Below are 23,910 nucleotides of genomic sequence, written 5' to 3'. Positions count from 1 at the left end.
CTTTTTTCTATAAGAGACATGAGCATGAAGGTCACTGCGGCTTTAGATACTTTATACAGTGCAGTGTATGAATCATTCACAATTTATCTGCACTACATACAGCGTCTGGTTGGAAAGTATCACGTATATGGCATATTTAACCCTTACAGCTTCCTTCTAATGATTTTCAGTGCTGCAAATTCACAACAGTTTGCTTGTTTACATGGAGCTTTCATTTGATGTTTGCTCATTTTTAATCACCCGTCGCCCCATGCCCTATGCACATCTACATGACGGTGCAAAGATCTTGAGCCAAACCTCGTTTCTTCATATTTTGCTAGGAAAATTGCACAGTTGTAACAAATCTCAAATTCAACCTAAAGATTACTGACATCCAATACTGATATTTGCACACAGAGATTTCTCTAAATTCTCAGACTCTTGATGATATTACATGCATGTATTGTAAATGATGAGATATTCAAAGTCTTGGATTTTACACTGTGAAACATTATTGTGAAACTGTTCCAGAATTTGCAGATTGGCGAACCTCAGTCATGTTACTGACCTGTTGCCAGTTAACCTGATTAGCTGAAGAACATTACTCCATCTGTTTCTCTTACTACCATCTACTTATTCAGCCTTTTGATCCTCTGTCGCAAGTTTTTGAATTCAAGGTGAGTTAATATTTTTAATGCAGCAGTAATCTGATATCCTTTTTATGTGCTACAATGAAAAAATATGGGTTTATAAGATTTGCAAATCCCTGCATTCTGATTTTATTTCAATTTTACAGAGCATCCCAACATGTTCAGAATTCACTGTGTACCGTGCACTATTCTGTGCTCACCATTTGTTTATTTTTTCCCTATCAAAGTTTAATTTAGATTGCTTTTTCTTAACCATATCCACGGTGTAATAGCAGAGGGCGTCCTGAGGCAAATCTGTGATATTGGGCTATGCAAATAAAATCGACTTGACTTGATTTGAGAGCTGCTTTATGCAAGCCACTGCTAAGACTCTGCAATCACCCTAAACTGTTTTGTCAATAGAAACACCTTCCCGGAAGCCACAGTATAATATAATACAGATGCACCTTAAAGTCTAATCCTAATAATCCCAGTCATAATATCTGATCCCTGCCAAAGAAGGAAGAACTCTGTGTGAGAAAACATTACTTGATTATGCTGTGACCTGTTCGGGTTGATGATGCGTGATAATAAAACCTTTTTGATATTGGGATCACTGGAAACAAGCAAGACTAAAAATCACACTATGAAATGGCCAAAGCTCTAACAGTTCATCCTGATAATATTGACATTTCATTTCCGTCCTTTTAAAATTCTTTGAAATATTCCAGTTAAAACCCCAAATCTAAGCCTATAATTCAGGAACTCTCTGGCCAAATTGCATGGGAATTCATCCAACAGCTACTGAAATATGTGAATGTGAACCAAAGAGGTGGATAAGATTGCAAAAGATGGTTAAAACATGCCACTGCAACCTACTGTTACATACATGCTACTGTAAATCATCACAACTGATACAGTCAGCCTGACTTACCAGACTTACCATTGTCGAATGCCAGGAATGTTGCCTCGTACACATTGTTCTTGACATATATGGACTCCCGGTCAAGCAGGGCCATGGTGGTGATCTGACCATTGGTCCTGTTAATCTTCAGCCAGTTCGCTGGATCTGATAACTTAGAGTACCTGCATGCACAGAGATGGAAAAATAAAGACATGTCATTAAATCCAAAGATAAATACGCACATACAAGAGCCACATAATGACTTTTATACCAACTGTTACTTGAATGCCAGCGGCTCTGAATCTTTTATTTTGTTGATCCAAAGTACCCATTATCAGGTTGAATGTTCATTACCCGAGTAAGCAAAACCAGCCAAGGACCTTTAAAATATTACAGTGACATGGAGAGTGGAACATATGTTCACCGAGCTAATCATAGCTGCAGCTCATTAGCATGAAGACCGATGAAAACCCAAACCCATATGCGGAACAGCCAAGCAGCACTCTTAACAACTTCACAGCTCTTAGTACCCACACAAACGCCACGGCAGCTCTCATCGGAGTCACGGGTTGAAGCGTCCACAAAACTGAAAGTGACAGCTGCACAGCGCAGGAAGTGCCTCAGGTCTAATGAGAAATGGTTAACTCCGGACAAGAAGAACTCTCGCTAGTTGGTACTGTGAATATGTGTGTGTGCTCGCACACGTGTGTGTATGCGCGTCAGCATAATGACAGGAATTTGGTGTGAGAGACACAGGAAGAAAAAAAGAGGCGGTGAGAGAGATCAGAGGCTTTTTTTTTTCTGAATAAGCTTAGTTGGTGAAAGGGGGCTTAATTAAAAGAAGTCTGTTGAGAGCTGACACTAGTTAGCCAGAGGCTCACAGGCATCCACAAAACTAACTCCACCTACAGCTAAAGATGCACACAGTTCTGGGCTGGCACACATATGAAACAGATAAATTAGATAAGCAGGAGGACAGGCAGGTGCACTCATTATCATTATGCTTTTTAACAGCTTTTTTATTTTTTCCTTGAGAAAAGCAAACAAGCAAATGAAAATAAACAGAATTTCTAGTCAAAGAAATTGTCATGCTGTGTTAGCCAAGGTGTGATGTTGCCCCGTAGGTTACATTATGGTATTTGCGCAGGATGCCTGGCACGCTCATCTCCTTCCTGTGCCAACAAGATGTCACCTCCAGCTGGCAGAGCGAAATATCTTACTATACTTCATTGGATTTTTTCCTTCTGACAAGAATCACGCCTTAAGCTTTAACCCTAATGTATTAACATAGCTTTACTTAATACCAATTAAACAAAAAGGCGGTTAAGATTGTTTCTTTTCCCCAATTTTATAAGGATCACATCACACTGCTGCTGCAGCAGAAAGAGTCATATTACCTCTGTTTGTTATGTGAAAGACATCTGCAGATGACAACTGATTTTTATACCATCCATATCTGTGACTGGCATTGACAGTAGTCTTTTTGCAGCTCTACATCTTCCAAATCCCAAACATGGCTATCAGGATTGCTGTCATGGAACAGCTTGCTCAGAAAATCTCTCACACGGCGCTTGCATTTAAGAGGCATGGAGGATCTAGTCTCAGACGTCATGCACGTTGTTGCAGAATGAAAATGTTAGGATCCTAACTTTCTAGACAGCATAAGATGAATTGATGAAATACACCTTTAAACCTGGAACCAAGCTTTAAACTAAGACATTTATAAGTGAAGATTTAAGGACATATTCTCAGCTGTGAGGGCTAATATCTAAAAATCAAAAATAAATACCAGAACACACTCCCATTAATTTAGCGTTTAGCTACCAGTTAAAGCACATCAAACAACATCATCTGGCAAGCAGACATGGCCTCACATCATCTTCATTTTTCTTTCCTCCCGTGAGGAGAGAAAAAAGCATAACATTCAGAAACATTTGAAAAAACACACAATCTGGCTCCTCTCCCAACCACTGCTCACACAGAGGCCTTTCAGTCATACTTGGCGGTTCCTCCTGTGTACTTTAGCATGTGGCTGTGTGTCTGCTCTTGCGCATTTCTCTTTCTTTTTTGTGCATATTGTGCAGGGGGTTCAAGTGAGGTCACCCAAAAGGAATAAAACAGCAGCGGCGGCAGCAGCAGCATCAGCAGTGCAGACGGGGCTGTCGTGAGCTGAGTGTCTGCTGGCACGCGGCTTTGGAGAAGACAGAAGCTCTGAGCTCCCATCAATAACAGACACGCAGACTGACGGGGAAGAAAGCGACAGGGTCGGTCGGAGCGGGAAGGAGGGCTGGATGAGAGAAAAAAAGGAGCAAAAGAGGAGTTACTTCTCTCAAAGGGCAGAACAGCTCAGCCCACTTGGTTTGCATGACATGTCTTTTTAGGAGAGGAAACCTGAGATGTGGCTATTGCTCACTTTTCTGTGCAGTATATATATATATATATAAAAAAAAATATATATATATATATATATATATGTGTGTGTGTGTGTGTGTACTTCTCCCACAACCTCCCTCGCTATCAATTCAGTAACATTTCCACTGGGTTTCTCGGTGGAAGTGGCCGTCTTACTGACATTAAGAAAAATCAATCTCTCTCGTTGGAGCTGGCGATGGAGTGGAACAGTGCTGCCGGACCTTAGTGAGCATGTGGGAGTTTCTGTCACATAGGGTCAATGCCTGGATGGCATGATGCCCGCAGTGTGTCATCCCAGTTAGGAAGGATGGAGGGAGGGATCAATGAGGAGGAAGATAGGGATCTAAGCAGGGCAGACAAACAGTGTCCAACTCATTATAGGATGACCTCTTCACACCAGTCGCCTGGCAACAGGGAGGTAACTGGGATGTGGGTGGGGGGGGTCAGTTGAGAATGTCACCGAAGAGGCATAAACTGTGAAGAAAGCGATCGGCTCTGATTAAACAGTGGTGACAGAGAAGACACCTACACAGTGTAGGCAAAATATTGGAGATTTACATGAATATCAAGTACTCCCTCAGTCTATTGTACAAGACTTGGACACAACTCCATATATTCTGAATCTGCTTATATCCCTGGCTTTGAATATACTATATAGAAAAGTTTTCTTTTCGGTTTGTTTTTGCAACTTCATAGTGGTTAGGTCGGAAAATGCATTTTATTGGGTTTTAGATGCACAAGCACAGATTTATAAACTTACAAGACACTTTCCATCCGTCTACAGCCAAATAAGACGCACAAGCTAAAATAGCTCAGTTGAAAGAGCGTCAGCCTAAAAGTACCTGTTTTTGATCCTGGATTTTAGCAGCATGTGGACTTTTTTTGGGGCACCTGTGGAATCCTGAGGTGCTTCCTGATGCATCCATTGCAGTGTATTTGTGCATGTGTGTGTGTGTTAGTGCTCAGATGTAGGTAAAAGCATTGTGTGTCCAACTGGGTGAATGAGACAGTAAAAAACTCTGAGTTCCCAACGTGAGTAGAAAGGGTATACAAAAGCACCAGTCCATTTTGTCCCACTTTGTAGTTCTTACATCCTGCATGGAGTTTAATGAAATTCTTAAACAAATAATTTTTCGGTGTTTTTTCATACATAGGTTGATGTGGTAATGGGCTAAAAACCGGGGGAATAAATAGCAATAAAAACAAAAGAAATAAACAAGTACTAAATATTGGCATCAGTGCAGAATTTGACATAATTTAAGCATTTTAAGATAAAGCGATGTTCTTTAAAGTGCGATACCTGACAGTCTGGTGAATAAAGTGGTCCGGGTCTTGAGCCGCAAACACGGTAAGAGTGGTCCCTGCTGGCACACCTTCTTCAAAGCGAATCATTTTTGGGTTGACGGGGAAGACAGGCGGCTCATTCACATCCTGCACAGAGATGGTTACACCTGCTGTGGACTGAAGCGAGGACTGGATGCCACTGGCCAAGTGGGCCTGGTTGGACACGACCACAGTTAGCATGAAGGCACGATTCATCTCAAAATCCACGGGCTACAGAAAAAAACAGAGACGGGAGAGAGACGGAAGGGAGAAAGCGATACAGAAAAGTTAATGATGAGCGATTGGGGGAAAATGAGCGTGGCTGATTGCAAAATTAGTTCTAATTTTTAACCAATTTAAGAAATGACATATAATTAAGCGAAAAACAATGCGCAACTATAGTCCTCAGTCTGGCCCTTCACAGCATCTGGCACTTCACAGCAGGTGGAACGGTACAAGATGCGGAGCTGAATAATAAAGGGAACGACTGTATGGCTCCGTTTTGAAGAATTATCAAACATTCGGCACATCAATCAGGGCGGCGTGCAGAGAAAGGAGGCTTATTTTTTACCTTGACCACTGTCACCATGCCCTCATTTGTGATGGGATTGGTGCGGATGGTGAAGTGTCCAGATGGGTCTCCGCTGACAATGCGATAGACTGCATTCCAGTTAGGACTGTGGGGCTGATCCCGGTCCACCACTGTCAGGTTGGTCACCACCACGTTTACTTTGTTCTCTGGAACCTCCCCGGAAAACTATGCGGGACCAGGAAGGAAAGAAGCACGTGAACCACGAGGGAGGGGAGGATGGCAGAGGAAACATTATGCTAATACTCCTCAAGCAGTCAGCTAATGAATGTTAATAACTTGATTTAGTGAGATTTTAAGCACATTCTGGAGCCATCATCAATCTTTTAGCATTTTACATAATTGTTATTATGAAAACAAACTGCTTTTAGGGTCAAGCCAATAATGCTCATTACATTAAAACATGAACTGAAAGTGGAAGCAAAACAAATGGGGGGGAATTAGAAAGACAACATAGGGGAAAAGAAAAAGATAAACCAGGAGACATATTTGTTTAAATGTGGTTAATAGAGAATCATATCTTCCATTATGTTAATGCAGTCCCGTATTCCTCCCAACGCTTGCTCGTATGAAACTCTTTATTTAAACTAATGGATTTGTTCAATTAAGTGTTTACCCATTCAATTTAGATTCTGTGCATTCACCAAATCTAGGTCTTAATAAGCAATTAGATAAGTACTGTAATTAAAGCAGCAGTAGGAATAATCTTTGGCTAATGATCTTCATTATATTGCAATCTGAAACAACTCCCCTCTGAACTAACTCTGGAGGAAACTTGGTGACAGCTGCAGAGCCGAAAGAAGACTTTACAGTGCAATAGGATACAGTTCCCCGTCTACTGGGATTGATCTGGCTACTGAGCACACGAAGGTAGTCACACACGCACATGCAGCGAAAGCTCTTATGTCACATGATAATCAGTGTTTCCTCTTGTGAAGCGTTAGCTTGTTTATGGTGTGAGTCTGCCAGCTGCTGTTCATTTTAATGGCTTCATCATCGTGGGATTAAAGCAGCATCCAAACCAACAGATTCCTCTCTTCCACTCCCTCCCACCCTCCTTGCTTCCTCTTCTCCTGTTCCCCCTGCTGGGCTGATAAGCACAAAACAAATTAAATATGCACTCTGAGTCCCCGGTGTATGGGCTCCTCTATTTTCACCCTGGGCTTTAGCCTAAACGCCACCACAAACCTTCCAAGCTTGTTTGGCCACGCTGTCAGAGCGCCAAATGGAATATGCTCCCTTGGAGGCATGCACAATGCTCCTGACTATAGAGGATGGCCCATTCTAAATGGCCACTCTCCGAGATGCAATGTGGCCCTATTGATAAGCCACGAGAGACACAGACTCGAGAGTTTCCGTAGGATTTTATTCTTTTTGAGTTACAAGGAAAAGAAGTTATGATACTTTTATTTCAGTTATAGAATAAAAGGCTTTTGTTGGTGTAACTAATTCTGGCTTCATAAGGATTCACACACAAACTTCATTTGCTCTTTCTTTTTAAACATGAATTATTCTTAGAGGCTGATCTTTTGAAGCCGTGACTATTTTGGCTTAAAAGCAAGATAGGCCACTTCGGCTACGAGTGACAGTTAGCGGGATGAAGGTGAATACTGAAACATCTACAGGTGTAAATTATGAATCACACAGTTTATCCAAACCGTTTGCATTCTGGCTGCATGAAAGATTTATAGTCAATAGCTGTGCACTACATCCTCTGATTTTAGGCTAATATGCTTACATTAATACGTTTAGCTCAGAATAAAAGTAAGTCTAATGGCTCAGCAACCTATTATTTCTAACAACAATAGCCAATCCTATCTTTTATTAAGCTCTTACCCAGTATGAGACATCCTTTATATCACGGCTAAACAGCGATGTAGTGTTTATCACAGGGATTGAACTACGTATTCGGTTCCTGTCCTTCTCTTTGTGCTCTCCCTTTGCTTGTCAGGAAAACAATGAAGAAAACGTAATGATGGACGGGCTAAATTTACAACCATTCTTGGACTCACACATCAGCTGTACAAGTTGTTAATAAGCATACTTTTTTTCTTTAATTCATATTTTCTTTTAAATGTTGTGTACTATGCAAACATTTAATGTGGTAGTACAGTATATAGTGAAAATGCAAAAACCTGACATTTTAAAGTTACAATGTGTAAAATTGTCAGTAGATTGCAGATTGCATAATCCTAGCTACGTGCTACAGGGAAAATGTGTTTTAGGCAGCCAAGAGAGATCATAAACATTAAAATAGTTAGACTATAACCTACAATGGCCGTGGCCACCCAGCGTGTGTCTGCTACTGCTTGGAAGGCTCTCATTCAACCATTTACCACAGCTATCAGTGCTCAGTGAGAAGCCTCCACGTCTGTTTCCTCTGGAAGAAGCTAGAAAACTTAAAAATAAAGCAGGTATGATCCTTCATATCTTAAGTTTGAAGGTGCAGGCACGAATTTTAACGTCCCTCCACGGTATGTGAGCATCTACAAGTTCTCTTGTTTGGCGTACTACTATGTGGCTGGTCTCTACTCACTTCCATAAACACTATTAGTTAGAAGAGAGATATCCTTGCCAGTGACTATATTCAAATATGTGGGGGAACGTGGTGACTTCCACAGATGACAAACCTGCTACTGCAGTATTTAGTTTTAAAGCTAGAGCAAAACAATACTAAAGAGCTCTTTGTGTCCCTGATGGTGCACTGAAAACAGTTCCAAATACTGATAAGACATGGTATAGTACACATATTACATGACTTAAGACAAAACCCTGGCAGCTATGATCTCGCAAGTACAAATTTATGCTAACAAAGGTAAAATAAGGGAGCTTTTAGAAATAAACTACTCAGAAAGTGAAGATGTGATGCTACACGTGCTGTAGTCAGTACAGTAGGTAGGCTATGGACTCAGAGCCACTCTGCTTAACAGTTTGTGTGGCAAAACACCCATTTTAAATTGTCCTAAACATACTTAAAAAAAATGTTCTGTAAAATTCACACTTCTCCTAATTATTGTTGAGTCAGTGCTTGATTGTGACTTCACAAGAGTGTACACTTGATTAAATTGTTTGATTAGACCTACTGTGGCAATAGCATTGTCTTTTAGTTCATCACATATTGCCAAACATAGCAGTGACATTACACATTCAGGCACATGTGGTGAAATGAATAAAACATTTTGGTGTTTTTTTTGTTTTGTTTTTTTTTCCAAATTAGATGCAGTATATCGGCTTGGTTTACACCCCCGCAAGCAATTTCACTTAATTAACGTGCTTATGTTTTCTCTATGCCTCCTGCAGAGAGCAATGAATTCTTCTCGGGTCTGTCATAGACAAATAATTACTGAAGCGCTCTAAGTCATGTTGGGAAGCAAAACAAGTAGTAGAGACTGACAATGCAGTGGAAATGGCATCTGTTGGAAAACAACTTCTCTGCTGTGGCTGTTAATGTGTTAATGTGCTGCGCTGATACATTACAGCACTAGAAACACACACCAAAATATGGTGAGCTCAAGCTCAAGCTCAGACATATTGTTGCAGTTGTGCAGGAGTGTTGTAGGCAAACTGTGTGTGGATGTTGAGGTGAGAGTCAGGGTTGGGAAACTTTCTAAACGTCAGATCACATCCTCGCTTCAGCAAACTAAAACAAATTCTGGCTTTTTGTAGCCTTTAAATAGTCCAGTCCCTGCTGAGGAAAAACAACATATATCACAGTTTGTATGGGTTAAAAATGTATATACGTGGGCTTGCAGTTTTGTGGTAAAGGAGCCAGAACCGCAGACGGGGAGGAGGGGGACGTAGACCCATTATGTGTAGAGCGGCAGCCTCGTTCATTGAGCTCTACCTCTGACAGCTGGGGAGCTCTTATCAGAGCATGCGGCTGGAACTGTACTGGCACGCACGCTGACGACGGCCCCGCTGAGGAGACTGGGATCACAGTGTGTGACACTGACACACTGTTTGCTCTGCCTTTGAGCTTTGCTGAAAACAGCATCTGTCTCTCTTTGGAATCATAGAAATCCAAATGTTTACATAAAGCGCAGCCATGGCCCTGTAGGTCTATCAGACTGTGGTCAGCGTTTGATCCTGTTCCAGTCGTACAGTCATTCGAACTCTTAAAACTAAGCAAATGTACAACTAACAACACAAGCACTTGTTCTAGAAAAGTGGGCCCGCTGTAGCGTGTCTTCCTGTCAGGCCAGTGTGGCGGTGTAAGGGATTGGGGGTGGATGCCTGCAGATAAATTCCAACTACACGAGGCAATGTGAGCAGGAAAAGAAAACTGATCTCATTCAGCTCCTTTTCCTGCCTCTCTTTAATCTCCTGTCACTCTCCTGTATTCTGCACCAATTTCTCCTCATAGATCTGTCCTCATCTCAAAGTGTTGTACACGGTCGCATTCCCCTCCTTTTTTTTATGCTTCGGTAGCGCTAACATTTTACGAGCGCTAACGCTGCACTGTGTGGTTGTTGACACTGACCAGACAGTGTGTTTTCAAAACAAAAACGTTTGAACGTACGTTTCCACTTACAGGCTTAACAAACAGCATGTCTATAGAACAGCTGGTTAGCATGGCAACTAAATATATAGCTATTAAAATGTCAGATGAGGGTCGAAAGGCAAAGGATGACACCTTTTGACCCAAAGGTTAGTGTAGAAACTACATGATATGCAGAGAGGGTAGATTAAATTGTTCATATGATGTTCGAGTGAAGTAAGTCAATAATATAGCAATGTTAAATCTCTCGCCACTGCATGTGATTTCATCTCAACAGCTTTGGATCGCGGTTTGAGGAAGGCATCCATCTCAGTCAAGTCGAGCAGCCGCCTTGGGTGGTTGTTACATTTACAAAAGTCTAACTTGTAATTTGAACAAAATAATTTCATGTTTCCGTGGTGAAGGTAACTAAATCATGTAGGATTTGTATGAACTTAATTTGTTCTTGTTGAGATGACATGATACAATCTAGTAAGAGTGGTTAGTTGCTGGACTCATGAAATTCACAAGATCACATGAGATTTCAAACTGCAGGAAAAATCACTGGAGTTATAAGAAGCAGACAACATACACCACACATATGTTATCGCTATTTATTGTGGTTTATCATAGCTTTCCTACCAATCCTGGATTGGTGGTGTGGTGGTTAGTGCTGTTGCCTCACAGCAAGAAGGTCCTGGGTTCAAATCTGCAATCTGGCTAGTTTGCACTGGGTTCTCTCTGGGCATTCTGGTTTCCTCCCACAGTTAAAAATCATGCAGTTATTAGAATTAGGTTGATTAGTGATTCCAAATTGCCCATGAATGCAAATGGTTGTTTGTCTCTATGTGATAGACTGGTGAGCTGTCCAGGGCGTACCCTGCCTCTTAAATCTATCACTTCAGGGTTATGCCCCAGCCCCCCTGCAACTTGGATAAAGATAGGCGGATGGTAGTTGTTGTAAATCCATTTCATTTTTATGTTAACCAGACTCTAGACTTTGTTGAACATTATGTAATATGAAGATAACATGTAGTATTTAAGTGACCAAGTAGTATTGGGGTAAAAGCTATTGACTAGTTTTGGAATAAAATGACGAAATCGTGAACGATTAAAATATTCCAAGAGTTCAACTTACTTCATCTAAACATGTTTCAATCACGTTTAATCAACACAAAATGCACAGGTTTACTGAATATGAATAAGTTGTGTTGATTTAACTAAGTTGTTTAAGTTTCTGCCAAAGCAAAACACAGTTGTGTGCAACCGATGTCCATTAATGAATTAAGTAAATCCAACACGGTCTTTTTTTCAGTGTATTCTGCATGAAAACAATAGGACAGAAATAGAATGATATTAAGGCTCATACAACCCCATACAGCAGGCTAGTACAGCTTCAGTCTGCGAGCGCAGACAAGACTCACCGTCCTCACTGTCAGTTCAGGCGGGTTGTCGTTGATGTCTGTAATAGAGATGAGGGCGGTGGCTGTGTTGGAGAGTCCAAAATTCAGGTTGCCCTCCATGTCAGTGGCCTGGACAATAATGGTGTACTGAGAGACTTTCTGTAAAAACAAGCAGGAAAAGACAAACGATAGTCATCAAATCCTTGTACAAACAGAAAGTATTTCTCCATCTCACACTGACACTGGAATGAAAGCCCTCTCAGCTCTTGTACATGCCTGCCCAACTATTTTTTTAAATTTTTTTATTTACAGTAGTTGGTCAGCTGTAAACATTTATTCATTTACTGCTGACCAACTACTGGAACAACTGAGTAGCTGGAGTCTGCTCAAAGACTTTACCTGCTCGATACCAGATAGCGAGTAGCACACATGCACAAACAAAACACACAAAGTTGCAGAAAGGGAGCAATGCGTTGTTAAAAGGCCCATCCATTACTGACTAAAAGTCTTGGCTTTCTGCTGAGAGAATGGAGTTGGATCATCACTCATTTTAATGGTGGTGCTGCCACTTTAAGATGCACCACGGTGCTTTGGATAATACCAGAAGGTGAATGGGCCTTATTTCGTGCGAGCGGGTGTCACCCTAGAGTGCACTGCGGTAAAGACTGCTACAGTACAGTGCAATGACCAGGAAAACAAAAAGAAAACACGAAGCTTTCTTTAGATACAAAAAAAACCCCGCAGAGAGAATACATCCACACTGCAGCGACACTGTCCATGGTGCTGAAAGTTCAGACTGTCCCTAGACTCAGCACTGGAAAGAGGTCTCTGTGTGAGTGTGATTCCACCCTGACAGCATATAAGCCTCTCTGCGTTGTGGCTTTGCAGTCTCTTTCCCTTTTTATGAATCCACTTGGCTCAGGCCTCCATTGTGGGAGGAATGAACGTCAAGGACAGGGCACTGTTCGTTTCACAGGGCCTGCTGTGTTGCTGAAGATCCAGAATGAGTTCTACCAGTGCTCTAATGTTCATTTGTTGCTATGCTACCTTTACAATATGTGCTGAGGAAACAAGTTCTAGCAATTTGATGGCCAGTGGCACTTATGACAGACTCTTTGAGGGAACAAGAACAAACCGAGCCAGAGGCCGTGTAGCTATAGATAATGCAGTTACAGATTTCTGCTTAGAAAGCAGTTTCTTTACTTTTTAATTTCTTTGACTCATGTCCTCCCCACCCCGGTTTATTGTGTGTTCTTTGTTAATGCACACTCCCTGCTTCTTTTGATCTCCTCCTATCTTTTTTTGCTATCTTAGATTGGTGTATTTTTTTCTGTCCCTGCATCTCTGCCAGAATCTCACACTATATCTCTACATTGCCTTCTCTCCCTCCCACTCTTTCTTTTTTCAATAGTGAAGGATGCAGTTGATTTTTAGATCAAAGCATTCAGACCCGTTAAAACAGCCAGCTGGAGTCATTTAGCATCCCTCCAAGTCATTATGAAGTGCACAGACATGTTAATCTGCACCAAACCAAGCCTATTAATGAAAACTCAATACTGGCTGCCCTTTATTAGACTCATAATGAAATATCAATACCATCTCCCCTCATACAGAGCTTCAGTAAATAGAGCATCCAATGAATGTGTCTCTCTGCAGACTCATTTAGATCCGGTCACATACATCAGTCTAGAAATAGCACCAGATGGCTGCAGGAAGCTAATAGGCTTAAGCTTTGATGGACGGTTCTTTCTTGGTCAGGTGAAGAAAAAAAAAAGCCTGGACCTGAGCCAGCAGGTGGAGCTCTCAGACAGTAGTGGATGATGCTGATGCACTCTATCCTGCAGGGTTATATCACTCATCTGAGAGTAGCTGTGGGTTTATGGCCCTGCTAGCGCGCACATCCTCATCTGTCCACATCCGCTAACAGTGAGTGGGAACAGGTGGGACACTCAGACACTTACACGCTGGGCGTACACACACACACACACACACACACACACACACACACACACACACACACACACGCACACGCACACACACACACGCACACACACACACACACACACACACAGCCAAGCGTTTTCTGCTGTCCAAAAGTGGCTACCCAAAAAAAACAGTAAAAGGCTCTCTAATGAGTCCTATGGAAGCACTGAACAGAAAATCTCTCTGTTAGATTAGAGTCCAACACTGGCAGGAAGTACAGCTTGACCAGCAGCAACAGTCCAGACTTCCTTGCTGTTCTCGAGTGTCACTGACTTAATCTGCAAAAGCTTAAAACCATCAGAGGTCACAGAAACACCTGCACACAGAGCTCCGCCAACAACAACAACACTCAATCCCTTTTTTCACAGGGACCAAATTAGGTAAGTTTACTATATCGGAGCTTGAGGAAAGCAATGGCTTCAGGCTATCAATGTTAGCTACTCAACATATCAAGCCAGGCAGCCATCAGGACAAGTGGAAAAAGCTGGCGGCTCTTAGGAGGCAAATGGTCCAGTGGGGCAATCTTAGCAAGAACAAAGTCGAGGAAAATCCTGGTCAGAACTGGGAAGGCAAGTGGAGAGGAGTGCTCCTCTAGCAACACACACGCAGTAGCGAACTGTCCCTGATCTGAGCGTGCAGTTTCACTCAGACATGCTGTGAAGGCACACTTAAAGAGGGTAAAGAGACCGCAACCAGATGAGTAAAGGACTTGCTTTTGTAAATGCGTCGTTTGCAGATTGTGTTCTGGCTTACCGGGCTCCCAGTGGCCAGGGTCATTAGCTTGTCACTTACAATCTGTCTCAAATGGCCCAGTACACGCCTAAAACTGCGAAAACCAGCTTCTGTCGTCCTTTGACTACTCTCTCCCAGCGACCACCTCAGCAACCCCCTCAGTGTCACTGAACCCCATTACAGTTTCCACTCAGTCCAGCTGACATCAATTAAATTTACACAATTTGATTTGATGCTGTTCGATTCCATTTCATTAGATTTTAGTTGGGTTCAGTTCAATTTGCTCCAGTTCACTTCTCTTACACCGATCCCTCTGAAAATCAGAGAAATCTATAGTTACAAGTAGACGTGCGGAAACTCGCAGTCCACACAGCTACTCTCCATTTTTACATTTTTCCCCTGTTAGTACCAAAAAACATGCATCTTATTCTCTCTTCCTCACTCACATGGAGGTCCCTCGGGTTGGTGTAAGGACAGGAACGGCTCAACACTGGTTTGAAGACACAAGCCAGCTGAGACTCACTGTCAGCAGCACACAGTGCAACACTGACTCAGGTACATGTTGGTACATGTGGGATACAATCTCTAAAGCTACTTGATTAGATATGCCTCCACATTTACGCAATCAGCGCAAATGCTCTGAGTCACAAATATAACAATCTGCCAGACTAAAACAGAGATACTGAGCAAGAGGTTCCGTGAGTTGGGTTGCACAGGAAATCAGTTAAACAAACAGGAACATGATGCACGTGCTATTGCAAAATTTTTGGCTCCAACATGTTATAAACATATAAAAAAAGTTTGGTGGAAATGTCATATTTACGGCTCTTTTTAATCTTATTTCCATGCTTATATCTTGTGTTTTGATTATTTATACTGTTTAGGTTTGTCTCTAATCACCTCTTTGTGCAAACAGGGCAGCTTGACTTAGGTGTGTTTGTGTGCTGAGAGAGTGCTTGTTTAGCTGAACAAAGCTGTGTGTCAACATCAAGGCTCGTAGCCGAATGTGAGAATTCAGTGCAAACTTTGCAAAATCGGATTTGCATATCACTTTCAGTTCGCCTTAGGTGTTTAGCTACACACTTATACCTGTGATCGGCACAGGCAGCGATGCACCCCCAGTGAAAATATCAGTGAGGAGCACGCCATACATGCAACTCAAATTTACCTTCAAGAGAAGGAAAAAGAAAAAGTCATCAAAATCCTCGGGACACATCATCTAGGAAGCATCAACGTCTGTAGTGTGCAAATCCATCTGACGGAGCTTGAGATATTTCATTACATGAGAGAAAACTCTGAGCTGCTGGCAATGCCAGAGAAAATGTCAAGGGATCACCAAAGTCAGTTATCCCAGGAGACAATGGATATTAAAAAGACTTCACAACAATCCATCTAGCAGTTGTCAAGATATCTCAGTCTGGACCTAAATGGCGTCCTAACAGGCAGTCTGAAAAAGAGAGCAACACTTCCCAGTTTGTACTGGGCAAACACCTTTCATCTGAGTCTAGTCTTTCGGATATTGAGACTGTTTATTGATTCAACAAGAACGGATGTGAGAATATTTGGCTCTCCAATAAATCAGGAAAATCTACGGCCGGGAAATACAGAAACATTGTGGTGTGCAGGATATTGTTGACATAAACTAAACGTATTATTTAGTACAGGTTTAGCTAAAGATATTATGCACAGACTTTAAGATGTGAGGCCTTTGGGCTTTTCCTCTCTCAAATCATACTTTCATGGGGCAATTATTGGAATTCCTTATAATGTGTTAATATGCGCTGGGATGCTTCTCAGTCTCTCTAGTCCTCTTCTACCAATTGCAGCATTATATGGAAACAGAGAAACTGCATTTCTATTTCTCTCAAACGCCTTTTCTGTCTGCTTACAACCTGACTTTTTGGGGTAATGTGAGCTATATTGTACAGATGTGTAGGCCAGTGAGATTTAGAGATTTATCTCTAATAAAATTACCAAGACACGACAAGTCCTGACAGAAGACTAGAGAAGCAAAGAATTGACAAATGTGGCCCAGTTCAGCACCGTGTTGCTCCACATAATAAAGCAGATAGTGAGCGGACCTGTTCTTGATTGAATGTTGACTACAAACTGTCAACATCTCCCTACAGGCATCAATACTTTTCATTCAGCATCCAGCTCACAATCCTCCGATGGCTTCACTTTCTGGAGCTCCAGAGCAAGAAGGTGAATTAACATAACTCAGCAACTCAGAGGCGATAAAGCTGCGGGACTATATCGGATGCCAGTTCTCAGCCTACATCCCCAGTTGGGCTTTGCAGATCCTAATGGAGCCAGGCTGTGGGCACTCATGTCCTTGAGGCAGTCCAGGCGATGTCCTAATCGACGTTGAGACGGTCCAATGTTGAGCTGGCATCTGGCAACTCAGCACCATGCCACACCAGACTGTTCCAACCCAGGGCTCATGGGAGACTGAGACAGCCTGGGGTAATGAAAGGAAACAGCTACGCCTGCCAGAGGAACTGAAGCCACGGGGAGAGGGCGCAAAGGGAGAGTGTCCGTGCCAGCTGTGGCACTCTGAAATGGCCCACTCTGCTACCTGCTGCATCCGAGCTGCACTTCATTAGAAGACTGTTTCTTCATTCATATTTTTTTTAGAACAGCATGCATTTACGAAACTGCAAGTGCCTTAAACTCAGTGGACGATGACATAAAAACATTTGTGCTTACTGTATTTATATTTAGCTCATGAGCCTGTGGGCAGGAGTGTGTGGCGGGTTAAGGGTTGTTGTGAGTGAGGCAGAATAATTGGAGTAAAGCGGTGTCAGAGGCAGGTGATACCGAGCTAACCTCCCGTTCTCCTCAACACGAGCCGCCGCTTCACCTTTTAATTAGCACATGAATATCCTAATTAGATGCCAGAACCAGGGAAGAAGATTAGTTAAAGCGCGAGAAATGAGAATGAGAAATGGGCGGGGATATGCGCTGCGCAAACTGTTTATTCACTGTCAATACAAGTAGTATGAATGCCCATGACTCTGCATAACATCAGGTGCCTATACCACACTGGTTGCTCAGACCCCCCCGTGCAACACCTGGGATCTCATTCTTCTGCTTTCGCTGCTCCTCCTTACTCGGTATGAGCGGCATTGCCTATTTACGACACGGGTGTATGCGCGCGTGTGCCCATGTGTCTGCGCTTGTTTGTGTTGATGACCTTGACAGCAGGTGGGTGAACTCCCAGGTGTGTCCTAGTTTTTTGTGGGAGGATCACAGGCAGGTGGGACTGTGCCTGGCTTGATGTGTCCAGATTAATGAGCTTTCCCTCACTCACATCAGCTGCTACTGCCGCAGCCTGGGCCAAGCTGGAAACAGGGACACAGACCTGGCCCGCATTCACTAGACTCATTTATATTGTCCCACAAATGTGCCACGCTATCATGCCATGCCAGCTCCATATAAAAATTGGATAAGGAAGAAGCATTGATGTATTGTCTCTTCTGTTATCAAAACCTGCTTCTGTTCTTGATATTTTAGCCATAATTATTCTCTAAATACGCTTGCTGTACTGCTGGTAAAATCCTGTTTTTCATTCTCAATGTATTGGCTGGCCAGGTTTAGCGCTGAGCGGGACCGGTGGGATTTCTCAGAATATAAACATTATGAGACACACTCAGTGGTGCTTTTATGCCGGCAATAAAATCAGCCAACTAAGTTATGGGGATGAGATTATCCCCCATAATGAAGGCATATGAATTTGAATGTTTTTGCCGATTTTTAGCACCGGTGTAGGGGATAGGTTTGAGCATTTGTGTTTGAGACAGTGTCTGCAACACGAAACGCCTGATAAAACGTGGCTGCCCATAGTAACCCGGTGTTGGGAAAAACAAAAGTTCACCCCCGGTGACCTTTCTCATTAGCAGGATAAGATGGAGGATAGCGCTGTGGTTTCGGTGGTGTGTGGGTTGGCAAAGTACCACAGCGAGCAACAGACACGGCAACAGCAGATGAGGCAAACGAAGGCAATGAAAAGAACACTCCTGCGACCTCGTCAGCAGAGAGGTGCTGGATTTACGCGCCCATTATGCCTGCCCTGCTCTGCGTGCTGAGATACTTGCCGGTCATTTTTATTTACACACAATAAGCAGACACGCAAATGAATCAAAATTAATGAGGTAATTTTGTGCTCGGTTTGACATTTGTGAAAGGGGGAATGCGGCTGACTTGTTTTTGTTTTTTTTTTAAAGGCTTTGTTATAATCTGCGATTAAAATTAGATTTTGGGAATTTGCAGGTGGATTTATTTATTCGGGTCTTTATACATTTGTTTGTTTCAGAAAAAAAGCATAGTATGCATATAGAAGTCAAGGAAGCTCATTGTAAAAGTTAAGCAACTGTTAAACAACTAGTAAAGTCTAGTATGAACTTGTGCAAATCTGGATTAAACAATTGGCAAAATGGGATAACGTAGGTCTCGCCTAGGCCTGCATTAAACAACAAAGCCGCTTACCTTGCTATGTGGACTGAGTCTAGATCACACACTAAATGCCATTAAAAGTTGGGGATGGGATTATACTGCCTTACAAAAATGCACACAGACAGGAGGGGATGGTTGCCTTTCTTATTGCGCTATTTTTTAATGTGCTGCAATATGCTGGAGGAAGCACACACAGTCGGTGCCCTTGTAATATAATGGCTGCCTGCCACAACAAAGTGGAGGGCAAAAGGACATCCGCACAGAGCACTGTGTACACACTCTGATGATAAACTTTACATTACATGCACCCCAGTGGGCACCTCGTGTGCTCGCGAATGCTGAATCTTTATTACGTTGCTGTAATAAGTAGTGATAGTCTAATTTCGAGGCCCATCACTGTTCTGGGACTGTTTTTGATGAACACACAGAAAATTAGGTAGAAAAACAGATAAAGTAACAACATTTTATTCTTTAGTAGTATATAAGAATGTGACTAAACATGGATAACATAACCGAACCTTCATAATTGTTTTATTGCGTGGACACAAATGAGATGCAGAGTGAATCCTCGATGTAAGTAACGGGAGCACAGAACGCACAGCTTACACTGACCTCTCTGTCCAGGCCGGCTGCCACCGTAACAATGTCTCCAGTCTCACTGTTGATGGTGAACATGTTGGGGATGGGGCTGTGGGGGCTCTGGGAGAGGATGCGGTAGCGCACCATGCCGTTCGCTGTGGTGGAGTCGTCCGAGTCTGTGGCGGTAACCTGCATCACAGACGAGCCTGCGGAGAGAAAGATTCAAAACTGTAGCGGATATACGCGTTATGCTGGCTTGACTAGAAGAGGTCAGGCTGGGAAAAAGAAAAAGTAAGCAGGCATACATTAAAATAAAATTTTTAAAAAAAGGGCTTTTCAAGTGCCTTTGTTTGTTAAAGATTTTTTCTGAAGTATCAAAGAGAAGGAAGTCGGGCGTGTGAAGACTCAGAAGACACAAAAACTTGAAACAAGTCAATCAAGACTTTCCAAATTGCTGTGGCGTACTGTGCTTTGGCAAACATCTTTTAGAGTCAGAGCTATTACAGAGCACAGCACAAACACACAAACAAAACCTGTTAAATAAGCTCCCATTTTAAAGCTGCGCTGTTTGGTGGTCTATATATTTCAAACTAGCGGGGCAAAGTTTCCACCTCTGCAGAGTCCATTTAGTAATGAGCACCGGGTCTTCTGCTACTTCCACCATCCATTATTTCAGCCTTCGGCAGCGCTGTCGCTGCCCTTAATGCTTCAATACACTCTCCCTATTTGTCTTAGAATCACAGATAAACACTGCCATTTAAGCCAGACAGCACAGAGGTAGAGAGGCAGAGGGAGTGCTCACGAGGATGTGTGCAGGAAGGGTGTGTATGAGCCCACAGTTCCTTCCAGGCACACGTATGCATTAGTATGCATGTGCGTGTTTGTGTCCTCTCAGCATGTTTCAGGGTGAGAGGCCCTGTGTCCCTGCATCTTCCCCGAGCAGAATTATTGATTTGCACGAGTTTGTCAGCTGGGCTCACAAATGTGACCAGGCAATTAGGAGCACTTGGTGCTGGAAAGAGGAGAGATCACCTCGCCTCCCTCTCAGGGTTCTGTGAAAATGTCACTTTCCATCAGGCAGCCATTTACAGGCTGCTGCTGCTGCCGTTGCTGCTGCCGCTGAGAGAGAAAAAAAAAGGCTGTCAGCTTGCAGGAGGAGGAAAGCAGAGAGAAGAGATGGCTGAAACACAAACATGGTTAAATGAGAAGAGCGTGTAAGTAGTGGAAAACACAAAGCGAGGAGGACAAGGACAAAGGAGCTGAAGCGTTAAAAGAAATGAAGGAAGAGTGGTGATGCGTTTGGCGTGATGCACGCGGCCTAATTTATTGACTTAATATTCATTTAGATTCTTTTAAAAACATGCCACTGCTTTCATGTGAGGGGGATCAAAAAAGTAGCTTAGCAACTAATCTTACCTCAGTGGGTTTGGTGGTGGGTGGTCGGTGCCGTGCTGAGCAGGCACTTAATCACAAATGTTCAACTGTCATATCAAAAGTGAATCAAACTGGTCACGTGTCATGTATGTTCTAAAGCAGAAGTAGAAACACCAAGCTTGACTTGGACTCTTTCCAAAGCATAAATTTAAATGTTTCAGCTGAAGCTGGGAAGCCGCCGGATCGGTGGCAGATTCAGCGGTCCCCTGTGGGTCTGAGCCGTTACAGGTGTCTCCATTCCTGTAATTGGGTCTAGATGGCACCATCATTCCTGTGACACCGTGCATGGACGGGATAATTGTAGCCTCGATTTCTATTTCAAACTTCATTAATTTTCAAAGCAGGATTTGTCACGTCGAACAGCAAGGAAAAGAAGAGAGGCCGCAGAAAGACAGGAAAGAGGAAACAATGAGCGATATTCCACCGAGGGGCATCGGTATATAATCAGCCTCTGAAGTCTTCCACACAAGAACAGGACCAGAGAAATCACATGTTCACACATGAAGCTTTCATTTAGTCATATGATGATTGCTGGCTTTCAGAACCAAAAAAGGAAAGGCTATGGCTGAAAGGGTTAAACTCTGAGCCTGCTTAATTCCGATTTAATTTGAACACTAATACCAAATCCTAATTGCCTTCCTGCTAAAATCGTTGGACCTGAAAATTTGGTAGCAGGCGCATATATTGTTGGCCATTCCAATCACGTGACCAGAGATCACTGGTGAGGTCTATCTGCTGCCTAAACATTAATCAGTCCGAGTCAACAGCCGACTTCCAATTAGAGAGAAGACGGAGTTTAAAAAAAAAGAAAAGAAAAAGGGAAAAGGAGGATAGAGATGGACAGAAATAGCAGGACTGGCGAGGTGCACACAAAGACAGGCAGGAAAGGTGGAAACTGCAGGGCATAAAACGAAATAAAAGAGCAGCATAGTGGTGAGAGAGTTTGTAAAGACCACTAAAAGAAAAAAATAAAGGGGAAGTCGGGGAGCGAGAGGGCAGGGGATGGACAATACAAGAGGATAATAATTCTAATCAGTGGAGGGAAGATAGAGGTTTCGTTTCAGCAGCAAAGAGTGGCTGCTGTACAGTACAGTACGGGCAGTGCAGGCAGAGAGCCAGAAGGAGAAATAGAGGTTGAGAGGTAAGGAAGGTAAGAGAGAAGCCTTAAGCCTGGTGAATCTTGGCGGGAGTGATGAGCAGGGCTGGGAGTTTTCACACAAGAGCCTCTAATGGTGTCCACAACACTTTGAGGAAACGGGGAATTCAGTCCAACCATTTGAACCATTCAAAAATATTTTCTTTGTCACAGCACATCAGCCGTGTCTGCTGATCTATTCCTGTCGACTTTCATCCAGGACCACAAAGGCAGAAGCCTGTGCTCGAAGGACAGGCAGCAAAGGCTGCTCATTATGCAGGCGAGCAAGAGAATAGCAAAGTGGAGGGAAGTTATTTCAGGCGTCCAGGGATCCAGCTGCAAAAACAGTCAGATTCATTCGCTGAATGCACACTGGTGAGATGTCAGTAAGAGTACTTTCAAAGCTTGGATAGCTCCAAAAGTGTCCTGGCTGAATCATGTGTACTAATAACGGCTGCATTAGCTGGCTCTCAAGAGGAGCACCACACTGATTTTACACATGGAGATCAGTTAACCTGTCATTGTGAGAACTACTTAACCCACAAAAACAGTTGCATATTTTTTTTCTCTCTAGCAGAGCAAGATGATGTCATCGGGTTTATATAAACTGGTACTGTGAGAAAGCTGGGTGTTTAAAACACAGGTGGGTAAAAGTGGGAGCTGTGGGATCCTGTTCCATCCCACTCTGCTGTTTAAGGTTTGGTTTTTCTTGCTTTTAGGTGCTAATTATTATTTTCTAACTGTTTACACCTGCCATCTCATCCTGTCACCATGTTTCCTGCTGGTGCTGTCACCTCCTGTGTCACTCTCCTCTCACACTCTACCAGAGCTTTAAGAAATTATGTCCTGTCATCATCTCCCTCACCATCAGGGATCGTGCAAGTCTTTAAATGCTGCACAAGGAATCAGGGAGCGAGACCGCGAGCCAAGATGAGGTCCTGCAAAAGAAAGCGAGGACACTACTTTTGTGGAAATCTTACATCAATGCCACACACCTCCACATGAGGCCAGAGACTGTATTTATATATTGCTTTCACTTTATTTCTTACTTTGTAGTGTACAAGGATACACAGATCACAGCTCAAAGCTATTGTGTGTGTGACAAATCTTACACAGGCACAGTTTATCCTTACGTAACAACAATGCAATTAGGAAGTTGAAAGAAATTATTACTTATCCACACATTAATTTGTTACATTACTATTAATAATAAGTCACAGTTATTCAACTTAATATCTAATGAGTAAAGAATTATTGCATTTTGTAGAGAGCTCTGTGGTTACTTGTACCAGTCACTGTGACAGGTGATCCGGCTGTGCAGCATGACATTAATAAGCGATGTCATTTAAGATCAGCAGTATGGAAACAAAGAATTTCTCATCTGGCAGTGTTATCGCTTCTCTTTGCATCTCCTTCTTGCACCTCTCTCTCATCCTTGCTGGGATTAGCTAAAACGCGAGGAAGAGATGCAAGTGAGTAAAGAGAGGAGATGTGTTAGCGTACTGAAAAGGGCCCTTTACGTTCCCCTCGCTCGGTGCCAGTCTCAGTACCTTTGTGTCAAGTGTTTCAGCCTTGTGTTCTCCAGGAGGTAATTTGACCTAGTTACTAGTGGGTTTTTTTGACTCTGCCTTTTCCCATTGTGTGCGTCTGTGTGTGTGTTTTTGCATACCTTCCTGCCAGATATCTGGACTGATTTGTATGTACTGAGCCTCTGCTTCAAGTTAAAATGTTTCGATTCAATCGGGCTTGTGTTACAGTTCTTGGCACGAGTGTAAGAGAGCCAGCACTTTCTCAGCTTGATCCATTCTGGTTAAAGGTCAAGTAGTCTTTGACAAAGCGTTATAAGAGCTGCTGCTCACACGTCATTAATCTTTAC

The 23,910-nt window shown here is 42.8% G+C and overlaps 1 protein-coding gene across 3 annotated transcripts in view; it reads right to left on the bottom strand.

Annotated features, from left to right (window-relative positions):
* cdh4 (cadherin 4, type 1, R-cadherin (retinal)) overlaps nt 1–23,910 on the bottom strand; it is a 229,305-nt gene that overhangs the window by 14,712 nt on the left and 190,683 nt on the right. For 2 of the 3 annotated variants that reach the window (XM_076883786.1, XM_076883788.1), the window contains 5 exons: nt 19,499–19,671; nt 11,738–11,875; nt 5,819–6,004; nt 5,225–5,478; nt 1,543–1,694 (listed from right to left, as the gene is read on the bottom strand). In XM_076883786.1, the coding sequence (XP_076739901.1) occupies nt 1,543–1,694; nt 5,225–5,478; nt 5,819–6,004; nt 11,738–11,875; nt 19,499–19,671 (903 nt within the window). The remainder of the gene's footprint in view (nt 1–1,542; nt 1,695–5,224; nt 5,479–5,818; nt 6,005–11,737; nt 11,876–19,498; nt 19,672–23,910) is intronic. The other variant, XM_076883787.1, reaches the window with a different exon arrangement.

This window comes from Maylandia zebra, linkage group LG5 (genome assembly GCF_041146795.1).
Source record: "Maylandia zebra isolate NMK-2024a linkage group LG5, Mzebra_GT3a, whole genome shotgun sequence".
NCBI classification, from domain to species: Eukaryota; Metazoa; Chordata; class Actinopteri; order Cichliformes; family Cichlidae; genus Maylandia; species Maylandia zebra.
Note: the sequence above shows the minus strand (reverse complement) of the source record. Positions and strands in the feature narration are given on the sequence as shown.